We start from the raw sequence: 13,056 nt of genomic DNA, 5'->3' as shown, positions 1-13,056 counted from the left end.
AACAACTTCCTTCTGACATTTTAATGTTGTCGCGATTAGCTGAAGAAACCGAAAAATGTTTTAGTCTACGTGAAAAGTGTAATTTTTTAAACATGTACGGCAGGCTTGTAAGGTCCACAAGAAACGCACGGCCGTGCCTACGCCTGTTGAAATACAAATGCTACTACTACAGTACAGGTTCGGTTCTAATGCAAGGACTGTTAACATCAGATTGAAAGTTTCCAAAGTGTGCTGACTGAATACGTGTCTTTTTCACTAGCAATAAAGCTACAGCATCTATGATTTGGGTAAGCACAGATAGCCTATCAACGACGTCGATACCTAGTCGCGAATATTTGGAGCCGAAATTATTTTAAAAGCATAAAATTTGCCCGTACGACAAAAACACCGCGTTTTCTTGCGATTCTTATTGTTTTCCTCGAAGACATTTTGTTTGAGGGACCTGGTCCCTTCATTAGTACAGTCAGGGCCTAAGAATTATCTTCGAACGGCCCTGGGAGTACCTAAAAAATTCGAAGAATTTCACATGACTAATTAATCTAACTGGGCTACCGGTACCTCGTCTTGATTTCCTGACCACTTCCAGGCTCGGATTCAAAGGGAAATTCCACACAATCGCTTTAATGTAAACCATATCAGAGATGGTCTCACTCGTATGGTTGCAATTTTATTTATTTTAAAATTTCCTTGCAAAATGTTTGATTCCATGATGTGGTTGCAAGACTAATATTGTAGCTTACTTGGAAATCAATGTAGAAAACAAAATATTTCATGAAGTTTATTGCAGAAAGCGCTTTTAATCTCCGATTATCTCATCACTGAATCAAGAACATCCGAAAAGGTGATGAGGTATCAATATTATTTAGCCATATAATTCGTTTTAAAATGGCAACACTGTTGCCCAATAATGATGATTTTCATATATAAAAAGCAGCACGACATAACTGCATTATGTGCACTTCTAAAAGGGTTGAATGATGACAACAACTTTGCATCTGTCGTAGATATGACTTCCACGGTACCAAAAATATATAAAGAATTCTGTCAACGCGCCAGCTGCAAGGTAAAAGACAACGGCAACTTCTTGAAAAAACTATTGGACATTGGTGGATAAATACAAATGACCTGCACGATCACTTGAAGGGCATGCGTGATTTACCAAAACGAAATTAAGCTTGTCACAAATCATACCGACATTGAAATCTTGCAAAATATGAGTACGTTAGAATGCACAGCTCTAATCGGAGCAACTACACCTCGAGTTGGTGAACACTTGACTTGTTTACTTATGCTTTATAGTAACAGGTGCACAAGTTTCGATAGATACAACTTTTAACAGCTTATATGTTCAGTTGCTTACATTACTTTGACGTCTGAATACGTTTAATTAATGGAAATATATTCTTTTTCTCTAACTGGAATGGTGCAAGGGCTTTGAAAACAACTAGGAAACACTGTTTTAGCACAACAAAGCTGATGACAAAAGACAACAGCAAAAACATTTTTTCTAAAATTATTGCATGCCCTAAGTCGGGGCTACGTTTAAATAACAACATCAAGCACGACAAAAATGAAACTAAACCAAGAAACAAAAGAAGTTATATTTTCCTTGATTCAACGTCTGCAGACGATGCCATATCAAACATCTATGAACAATACTATGAACAACAATAATGTCGAGTCAATGTGAAATTCATTAGTCGGTCAATCGAATGCCGGATCAACGCAAAAAAGAACTAATTTTATTAGCTAAGAGCTCTCTGGGCAAAATAAATATTTTAACGCTTCCATGCAACAATGTGCACAATCAAGTACAATACACAAAAGTCCATTGTCCAGGATAAGTCTGAATGATGTTGTCAACATCTTTTGAATAAGCGAGTTATTTCTCAAAACAACTTACCGACTTAAACTCGTCAGACTATTTTGTTGAAAAGGCGTTTAAAGCAAGCTGTGTAAAAACTATAAGTTATAATAAAGAGACATATGTTTCACATGAATATCCTTTTCAATTGGGTTGAGCGATAGTAATTTGGGCGAAAAAGCACCAGCCGAGAAGGAAATGTTGCGCAGAACCACAAAAGAATATTCGTCATGTTGTACTCTAAATCGTACCACAACCAAACAAACAACTGAAAAAATATACCTTAAAATTCAAACGATAAACTATGAAGCCAAAAAGGCAGCAAAAGATGATTTCACATTTGTTTCAGGTTCTGCGATGAGGTTAAAAAAAAATTCGGTGGCTTTGAAGTCAGAGCAGCGTCAAGAATGACTTTCCCAGACAGCAAATCAGTCGTTTATATTTGCTATCTGGGTTATTCAAACGGAATTTCACTATGAGGCAACCAATCCATTCCGCATTGGCACTTCATCGACAGTGTGAGAATGGATGTTATGGCTAGCTAGCTGTAGTATGTGACGTTGGTTAGTCCGGACTTCGACTACTCGATTGAAAGTCAAAGTTTGAATCAGTTCGTTTCGAAGCGGTGTGAGAATTAAACTTGGAGAAAACCCCGCCTTCTTCTCTCTGCCTTATTTCTTCCAGTTTCATCTAAACATTAAAAAACAGTTAATACAACACAGATCAAAATCACGTGAATGGGTTTGATGGAAAAGGGGAAAGTTGCTTACGGATGTTTACGGTTAAGACCAGGGCCTATGAGAGGGGGTAAGGAGGGTACGACGTACCCTTGAGGGCCCAGGCCTGTGACTGTTGGGGGGCCCAAAATTGTGATTTTATACTTTACGCGCAAAAATGTTGGTTAAAGCCATTCTAAACGACTAAATTCAAGCATAAAAGTTGCTATTCTTTAGTCCTGGGGGACCCGTAATTTAGCAAAAGAGCCCGGAAAAGTATTTGAGTGCATTGCGCGCAAATCAGGGGCCCCAAGTGATGATTTAATGCTTTATGTGCAAAAATGTTCTGTTAAAAGCACCCGAAATTAAATCATAAAAGTTGATTGGTGAAATTGTTGAAGTTGATTAAAAAGTTGAATAAAAAGTTGACATTTGTTGAATTTTTGACATTTTTGACAAAAGTTGAAGTTGATTAAAAAGTTGACATAAAAGTTGAATTCTCCTGTTCGGGAGAGGGGGGCATAGGGTAGCAAAAGCAGGGTTGAGAAAAAAGTTTTGGGGCTTTTTTGTGTTTTCTTTTAAAATTATTTGAAAAAGGTAGTTTCACGCTTATTTCACTTCAAAATGAATTTCGGAATTGGTGCAGGAGTCAATACTTTCGGAATCGGAGCGGAACCGGAGTCAAAAAAACAAGTGACTTCGTTCACCTCTGCTAGACATGTGGTGAATGCAAAAGTTAATGCAGAAAGGTTATTGGTCAATTTGTTTGAGCCTTGGTAGAGAGCTTGACTTTTTGTACCAGATACATATAACACTCAGTAACATTAGCGGATTTAACATTTTTTATTAATTGAAATTGAACACACACAAAAAAAAACTACTAAATCCAACGTTTTGCGACATCACATAGTGTCCTCATCAGGAATAATTATAGGCTACATGTAAGCTACATGATGGGGGCCCGGGCCACTTTTAGATCGGGGGGGCCACGTGCAAAAATTTTTTTTGTGCCTATGGCGCAAAAAACCACCTCTACGTCTACAGTAGCATTAATCCAGCACTGCACAGCATTTTGCAGAAACTTCAAAGGCTGAAAGAAAAAAAAACACAAAACCACACTTTTTCCACGTAGGGGGGGGCCTTTAAAAGTTGGGGGCCTTTAAAAGTTGGAGGGCCTGAGGCACCTGCACCCTTTGCCCTCTCTTAAATCCGGGCCTGCATGTAAGAGAAATAAATGAATCAATTTGAAGAATTTACATTAAAGCTGTACAAGCGACACCTCTCAACAGCACCATTAACAACTGACACACGAATTCAATGCAGGATGGCCTACACAAATTGGCGAGGACAGATCACATGATATGCACAACACAAAACACTAAATAATAGTTTTATTGCAGCCTGATCCTATTATTGTGCACAGATGTCCAATTCTGCAGTAAAATGTTGTATGGTGTGCAATACGCCTAAGCAAACATCACGCGTTTTTCCAAAGGCAAAGGGGGCCCGGAGTGAGAGGGGGGCCCGGAATGACTTCTCGTACCCCTAGTGAAAATTTCTCTCAGAGGCCCTGGTTAAGACTTCCAAAGAAGGGCATACTTTCCAGATTTCTATATTTGCGATTTAAACCATGGAAAAGGAAGTTCACTTGCAAATCAGCACAAAGCTGAGCAGTGAGCACTCACTGGTACTGAGAGCATTTGGGTTTCACCAACGAATACCACGACATCTCGTGTTACATCAATGCCAACTTCAAAGAGAGTCAAATTGTATTTGCAGTCAACTCTGGCAAGAAGGTTTTTCGACAAAAATAGATTAAAACTTGTTTTCGATAATTATTTATAGATCACAACACAAGGTAAACAAATGCTCGAGCGAAACAAAAATTTACCCTCCCTCCGTAATCTTACCACGGCAGGCATAGCTACAATTTAATTACTCAATACTATTTGGATCAGCAAGAGTCGTGAAAGGTCAAAAGTTAAATTCTAAGTAGTCAAGTAAAAAGCAACCATTGAAGAGTCCAATTTGTTCAAATAATGTGCAATAATCGGACGTGGAACCAGATGGTTAGGCTATTTTACTGGTGACTACGTTAATGTGGATAACAAATCAATTCTTTTTTTTGTTGATTCATCGTCTTGAAACTTTGAATCTATGTAGAAGGATGTGATTCTGTTAGTTTGCTGGAGCTTTAGAATATAAAACTAAACCTCAACTGTGCGACATTGAAAACAATATTTGGAATTACCAGTCATCGATTACAATCTACTCCCCGAGTAAATCAGACCTTTTCTACATTGACTCAAAATCTGCAGACGTTGAATCAATGTAGAAAAGGCTGATTTGCTAGCTAGGTGACACCAGATACACACTCATGCACTAACAAGAGCGCATGCACTTCACTCAAAAACATTTCTTCCCAACTCGAAGCAATCTCAACAAGCAAAGCAGTTCTTCACGTAATCAACGTCTGTAAAAGTTGATCCACGACGCTGCAGAGGTACCTTGGCAAGACAATTAGTTACATACATGAAGTGAACACGGGTATTGGCTTCTTCGTCTTCTTATCCTCCACAAATGACTAATCTTGGTGAACAATATGATAGCATCAACGCTATACATCGATGGTTACCAAACGGTGCCAACGTTTAAATATTGCAAGAGCATCATTAATGACACAAAAAAGAAATACTACTGATATAACTAGGGGGGGGGGGGGGCAATTTTAATCTTGATTTTAAAATACAAAAGGACATTCTAAGACTTCTGGAAAAAATTGAAATATCCGTCCAAAACCTCCCCCTTCCCTGAAAATTACTTTTTGCGTTTAATTGCTTTGGCGTCAATTTTTGTTTATGGCATTTAAAGTTTAAGTAGTATTTGTTACTTTACTAAAACACGTTAATAATGTTGCAAGACAGCCATAAACAGTTTTTCTGGTTTTGGTTTCATCGAAAAACAGGAAAAGTGGTCATTTTGATTTGTGCGCTTGTTGTCTTTTTGTACAGTAGCAAATGAAAACTTTGAATGCCGTAAACAAAAAGTGACATCCATACAATATTACGCAATTTTCAAGGTAGGTGGAGGTTTTTGGACGGAAGTGGATTTTTTTCCTGAGGTCTTAGAATGTTCTGTTGTATTCTAAAACCAGAGCTAAAGTTGAATTTGAAAAAAAGCCGATTAACTCCCCCCAAATATAACCGCAGTAGAAAATACACCACGCGTCATAACAACTATGAGATCCAGCTTGGTCTATACGAGCCTTTACTGTTACGTGGGTTTAACAAATTTGCGAAGAACAGAAAAACGTCTAAAACTTTTACAATATGTAAGAAGTTTTGACGAGGTTCTGACATGCAGCAGCAGGACAGAACATACGTCAATCATACAAATGACAACTTTCGTGATTAAACACAAAAGTTAGTCACAGCCAATCGGTCTTGTTACATTGATTTAACGTCTGCAGACGTTGAATCAATGTAAAAAATGACTAGCTTTCTGGCTGGAGTAGCTACGGACCAGAAACGAAGTAAGCATCGTCTTATCTACCTGTAGGGATTGTGAGAGTCTAACAAAATCCTGCTGAACTTGTTCGCTTGTCTTAAGAGCATCTTGCAGGGAGGAGACTTGATTTTTGGTTGCTGAAAGTTTACTCTCTAGCTCTTCCTTGCGACAAAAAGGTAAGAAGGAATTACAATTACGCAATGACGTGCACAATTAAAGTGATTCGATGTTTCAATTCAGACTCGCAAACACTCAGTGCGCGTGGCAGACACAGAAGCAGAAAATTAACAAGAAAAATTCTGAGCGGAAAAAAGATATACACAAATCTAAATATAGTTTTCATTACAGTACACGAGCAGCAAATTAAAGCGATTATAACTCCAACAATTTAGTCTCATTGTGAGGTGAGACTAACGAAATTGTGGGACTATGAAAATAGTTGGTTTTATCTCTCAATCACCTTCAATGTTGTTTCAGTTTTGAGCTTTTCTCTCAAGCCCTTGATGATTTCCTTAGATTTGTTTCTTATCGAATCAAACGACAGTTGATCCTTCTCGGCTTGGGCCTGAAAGGAAGAAAGGAAAGCTTGTTTTGCAATCATGGCGTGGAAGGTTACAATAGAACGGAAGTGCTGGTAACAAAACTTCTTTGCAAACACATGTGACAGCCACGGTGACGTTTCCAACACAGAAGCAGCAACTCGCGTGCAAACATGTAAAACTAAGCATGCAAAACCGTAGGTGCTTCCCTTCAGAAATGATATTTATTAAGTGGAAAGGAGCGGTCTACCTGGCAGTCAGCACAAATCTGAGTATTCACTAAATCCGCGAGCAATTGCAATTTGCTAACCATAACAACGCAGCCATCAGGCCAAAGGTACTAGTTTGGCAATTCGATACAATTTGATACATTTTCACAGACACAATACAAACCAGCAGGTCTCGCTTCTCTGATGCTTCTCTGTGTAACTTTCCTTTTATACCTCGAAGTGTCGTTAGTTCCTTATTAACTTGGTCTAGTTCAGCTGATAATGTAATTTCAAGTTGCTCTTTTGCCACCTAAAAAAATGAAAGAAAAAACACAATATCAAAAACCAGTCATACGACACGACTTTCTTTCATATGAAATCTACGTTCCACTTTCACAACCTCGACTCACAATACTTTGTGATAAGATTGTCACTCATACAACGTCAGATGCATGGATAACTAAATTGGTTAAGCGCTTGAGTTTCTGCAGGAAGGAATAGCAAGATCAAGTAGCGCATGTTTGGATTTGGAGATGTACGCTTCAACAACGCAACTTTAAGAGCTGTTCTCCTTTCAGCAGCACTTAGTAGGTGGAATAATTAACCCACAGCACTCAACAACAAGCGGAAACTTTACTCTGTCAAACTCGGTAACCGGGCCGGCATGTGTCGGTGATTCAAAGCCTCTGGTCTACAAGTATCCAAAACTATCCAAATCAAGCTCCAAAAGAAGCTTTCTCGGTTACGATAAGGATTCTTGCACAATCAATCGCCAACAATAAGCGATTGGGAAAATCGTTGGATCGAGAAACCTTTCAGAATATTAGCCCAGGCAGTTTCACACACTGGCACAGGTTTTAAACCCCTGACGAATACCAAGTTACTGTGATCGACAGAGTAAGCTTCTGCGTGTAATGTTATCATTTGTGAACTCTTCAATCTCATAGATAGATGATGCTGAATGATAATGCGCTGCACTACAGCAATAACTGTGAGATCAACCTTCTTTGCTTGACCGATTGAGTTATGGGGACGAACCAATAAGCAACTTGCCATCCATTGAGTTAGAATCACAACGTTCTGGAATCAACATGCAAGTTCCAGCTGAGAAGCAGCTGCTAGCTTTTCCGCAAGTGAGGAATAGCAACTTCCGATTATCTATCCGAGTTGCTTGTTGAGAAACAGATGGCAAGCAACAACGTGGCACTATATTTCACTCGTCAATAACCAATAACCATTAGGGTGGCTCTTAAAATTGAGTTTTTGAATTTTGCTTGGGACACCCTTTCAAATGGTGAGGTTGTCAGAAAAAATAACTCTTGCAAATTTTTTTTTAATTTGAAGTTGATTTAGGGGTGGCCCTCCCCCCCTAAAGTTCTGTGCCCTCCCTCGAAATACCAAATCTGCGTATCTCGAAAACCACTTGAGCTAGAGATACGGTTTTTGTGTTAAAAGATGCAGAAAACATGGTTTTCTATCTGCTTTCTGAACATTGAATGCATCTATCTTGAGTAGAAAAGCAGTTATTTAGAAAAAAACGCATTTGACAAAATCTTGATTTTACAACCTTTTTTGTGACCACGAAACCGTCTATAAAATTTCGTTTTTTTTCTTAATTTTTGCACCTTAGAGGGAACACTGGTAACGATGTTCATTTCAAAATGTAATTCTGGTCAGTACTGCAAGAAGCGATATTATCGACAATATTTTACATATTGCCTTGCGTATTGTGACAGGATGTCTGCGACCTACACCATCGGACAATTTCCCTGTCCTTGCAGGCAACCAACCAGCTGAGTTTTGTCGCGAAGAAGCCATCCTGTCTCTTTCTCTGCACTACGAACCCCAACCACTTGCTCCACTCAAGTCTCTACAAGTCTGTGAGCGAGCAATCGAGCATCCTCGGCAACTGAAATCGAGACACCCATTTGTATGTGACGCACAACTCCTGATGAAAACCGCTGAAAACCAATCCATCAGCGCGGCTACCTGGGAGGACAACAAATGGAGCTCAGAGTAGAAGAAGAACTCCTCAAGGCTCTAAAGTTTTATCTCTGACACCAGCCCCCATCCAACCAGAATGCATAGTTTGCCAAGGAAGGCCTGGGTGTGGCACAACCGCCTGCGTACTAGGCTACTGGAGTGAGACTATTCCGTTCAAACATGCACAAATGGGGGATGGCTCCATCCACAATCTGTGAGTGCGGCATAGAGGAACAAACCACAGACCACACCATCTGTAACTGCGCCAAATGGTGTGCGTGGTCTGCTTGAACTGGATGACGAATCAATGCAATTGCTGCTCGACACCTGCTCAAGCATCTAAACCGCATCGGCACTGCCCAAGGGTGGTAAAAGACAGAGCCCCTTGACCCCTGGAGTAACAAAGAAGGTTTAAACGAAGAAGAATCGACAATATTGTTCTTGTTGGAATTTGGATTCAACAGTTTCCTGTGCTCAGTAACAACTTGCAAAAGAAACTGAAGTTGGTACTCATCATCAGTTGGGAGTTTGTTAAAATCCGGGATTAGACTTAGAGCAACTCCTCTCTCTGCTCTGTCATTGACTACTGAAAGTCCCTTCGCCATGTGTAAAGCTTGAATAAATGCACCATCTTCAGTCCAATGAGCAGGATCCTTTGAAAGTATAATTATTGCTTCATCTTCAGTTCTTCACCCAACAGCTGAAGCCATTTTGAATTAGAGGTGCAATACTGTTCTAGACCCTTGTTGCTAAGAAACGCATCTACAGTACTTTGATGCTTCGTCTCCATGGTGGACGTTCTGCTGTTTCATTTAACATGGTTGCCACCATTAGCTTTTTACTTTCCACAGACAATCGAGAGTCAAACAAGGCTAGTCCAACCATTTCTTCGGACAGATACCATAAATGCAGACCAAGCTTTTTGCATAAATCGCCTTCGCCATGCAACAAGTGCGATGCATAGCACCTGAAGCTTGAAAGCGGATTCTACGCTCAAGAGTTTCTCCAAGGAATATGACAAAAAACGGGCATTTTAGCTATGCATGAATGCATAAAAGTTTAGAAATACTTATTTCGTTTATTGCTTTACCAGTTTTACAGGTTAGTTTATGAACTTTGTTTATTGAATAGCTTGGGCCACAATACTTGTTTAGCACTGTTTTGTGCTAGAATACCGAAAACAGGTTTTTTCTAATAACTGCTTTTCTACTCAAGATAGACGCAATCACTGTTCAGAAAGCAGATAGGAAATCATGCTTTCTGCATCTTTTGACACAAAAACCGTATCTCTAGCTCAAGCAGTTTTTGAGATATGCAGATTTGGTATTTGGGAGGAGGGCGCAAAACTTTAGGGGGGGAGGGCCACCTCTAAATCAATTTCAAATTCAAAAATTTTTTGCAAGAGTTATTTTTTCTGACAACCTCACCTTTTCAAAGGGTGTCCCACACAAAATTCAAATTTTTTTCATTTTTTGCCAAATAAGAGCCACCCTAATAACCATGTATTGTAGATTATGTTCTAAATCACAAAAAATGACTGCTCGACGGGGAGTGTTTGCACCGCACTCCTGCCCTAGAGTGGTGGAATGATAGACTTCAACAGGGTCGAGAAAACGATCGGAAAAGCTTACAAAGATGGTTTTTGAGCAGTTTTCTTTGTAGAAGCCAGTTAAACAGACAAGTATCACAGTGCTTACCATAAACTCAAAATCAATCTTTGTATTTGGTACATTATGACTCAGCTCTTCGGAGTTGAGTATCTGCTTTGTTTCTACTTTTTATGTTTGATTGTGATATGGACCATCTTGGGTCTGATGCAAATAAATAAATAAATATATATATAAATTATGATGATTACATAGAAACCTGTTTAATAGGGTGAGCTGAAAAACACTTTTTCTGAATTTCAAAGAAAGGAGGTTCAACAATCTGGTAAATGGACCCAAAACTCATTTTTCAAAATGTTGGAAAGTGGCCCCCTCTAACGGCTAAATCAAATAAAGGTGAAATTGACCTATCTCGAGAACTACTTAGGCTGGAAGGGTCAAACAAAGCTCAGAAGAAACAGAAACGCAAAGTTTCTATGTACTGTACTAAGAGACCTTGTTGTTCTAGTTGCACTAAATTAAGTTATTTAAAAAAAAAAAACGCTTTTAATGTTAAACCTAGGAGTCAAAATCACACAAATTGTTAATTATAGGGTTATATCAGTTTTGCTGAATAGTGTATTGTATTTAGGCCTATTTATGCTTCTTAGCCGTCTGTGACTGTTACAGCTCAAGGGTTATTATTTTTATAGGTAAAATGGCAAAACAAGGAGTCCAACATATGAGCCAGGCAACCTGATAGAGGTATTTCACCTTTTCTTCCATTTTCAACCAAAACTTTTCGTGTTTCGGCAGCCAATTGTAGCAAGAATTGACAGCGATAAACACCGTGTTTCGCTCATGAGACTAGGCTCGTCAGTTTCGCATATATAGCTGATTGGATGGTCTAAATAGCTAGCGTGGAAGCTACACCGTTGTGGTTAGCAAATCGCAACTGCTCGCTGTACCAGTGAGTGCTCACTGCTCAGCCTTGTGCTGATAACCGGGAAGAACGTTTATTTCTTCACAAATCCTTTCATTTTCGCTTTTTATTGGTAGTCTCAGTGCAGACCAAAACTATACTTAAGTCGTTTGTTTGGTGTTAATGGTTATATCTGTTGACGTAGACTTGAAGCTGATGGTGGATGTTGGTCCAAATAAGGTGGCTGACCCTGGCTGGTCGCATGCTACGTTTTTATACCGCAACAGAAAATCTCAACCAATTTGGTGTTGCTAGCAAAACTTTGGATGCTGATATATTTTCCATCCTGGTTTAAAATAAAGCAAAATCACAAATTTCCACATGGATCAGAGAACTTTTACAATATGCTACAACAGCAGAACTGATATAACCCTATAATTTACAATTTGTGTGATTTTGACCTCTCGGTTTAACATAAAAAGCGTTTTTTTTTAAATAACTTAATTTTTAATGCAACTACAACAAAAAGGTCTCTTAGGACATGTAGAAACTTTGCATTTCTGCTCCTTTTGAGCCTTGTTTCCCCCTTCCAACAAGTAGTTCTCGAGATAGCTCAATTTAACCTTTAATTGATCTTTTGGGCTGGGTGACACGGTCGTTAGAGGAGGCCACTCTCCAAAATTTTGGGAAACGAGTTTTAGGTCCATTTACTAGCTTTTTGAACCTCCTCTCTTTAAAATTCAAAAAAGGGTTTTTCAGCCCACCCTACTTTCCAAGATACACACTTGTTCAGCGTTGAGTCTCTCTTGCATGAAGCCCAGCTTGCTCTGCAGACGCGATTCTACGTGGCTCTTCTCCACCCTCGCCGCAAGCAACGCTTCACGATACTTGCGAACTTGAAAGTTTAATCCCTGCAAAAATACCGCATTCAAGACGCCATGGTGGCAGTGTACAAAAGTCGCGTTTGTTAAGCCGACGGTTAATAGGCGCACCCACTTTAAGCCAAATGTGGTCAGGTGAGATGTTACTGAATGTATAGGAGTGGCAGAGAATTGTCTCTCGCTCAATGGGCCCACACGCTTCATAATCCGAAATCGTCCGGTCCGGAGGTGGTCTTAATAAGCGGAGACTACTGTACTAGATTTTCGATGTTGTCGTTGTTTGCTGCGCACCCCACTCTCCAAGTCTTAAGAACCACCGTCCATATTTGTGATATCAGCCAGCATTTGTTACGATGGTACAGGAGATCTACAGTGACACCTGGAAGAACCTTCTAAAAAGTGTCACTGTAGCGCAATGTCACTATTGCCAAATCCTACTATACATAATATTATGTACAAAGTACGTGTAAGTTCAAATACTGTATTTTGACTGCACTGTGACGTAATTGGATTGCTTGTGAATTTGTTATTTACTGATCTAGTGAAATGTACTGTAGCGGACAGGTAGAGGTAGAATCGTTTTCTTGCGGTATAAGTGTATAGACGTGAGCGAATATCAACACGTGGGAATGATTAATTTGGTCATTACCATTGTCTAAGCTACTATTATTTTTGTAACTTTGGCTTTTGCAGTCCGGGTTTGAGATGTTCCGTGCCTACCGTTGTCACAATCAAAGACGATTTCGTGGATTCTTTTAATCCTTGATTAGCGGTCAATCAAATCTTGTTGCTACATTCCAGACGGTAAATCAGCCTTTTTTACATTGATTAAACGGCTGATTTGCCGTC

The 13,056-nt window shown here is 39.4% G+C and overlaps 1 protein-coding gene across 1 annotated transcript in view; it reads right to left on the bottom strand.

Annotated features, from left to right (window-relative positions):
• Nucleotides 1-765: 765 nt before the first annotated feature.
• LOC145776222 (uncharacterized) overlaps nt 766-13,056 on the bottom strand; it is a 30,249-nt gene continuing 17,958 nt past the window's right edge. Inside the window, exons 13-17 of the mRNA XM_082587627.1 lie at nt 12,112-12,237; nt 7,020-7,145; nt 6,548-6,652; nt 6,133-6,249; nt 766-2,554 (exon numbers count right to left, since the gene is read on the bottom strand). Coding sequence (XP_082443753.1) covers nt 2,429-2,554; nt 6,133-6,249; nt 6,548-6,652; nt 7,020-7,145; nt 12,112-12,237 — 600 coding nt within the window. The 3' untranslated portion in view covers nt 766-2,428. The remainder of the gene's footprint in view (nt 2,555-6,132; nt 6,250-6,547; nt 6,653-7,019; nt 7,146-12,111; nt 12,238-13,056) is intronic.

Source organism: Aplidium turbinatum, chromosome 1, assembly GCF_918807975.1.
Source record: "Aplidium turbinatum chromosome 1, kaAplTurb1.1, whole genome shotgun sequence".
NCBI lineage: Eukaryota > Metazoa > Chordata > Ascidiacea > Aplousobranchia > Polyclinidae > Aplidium > Aplidium turbinatum.
The sequence above is the reverse complement of the archived record's forward strand: the minus strand, read 5'-3'. Positions and strand labels throughout refer to the sequence as shown.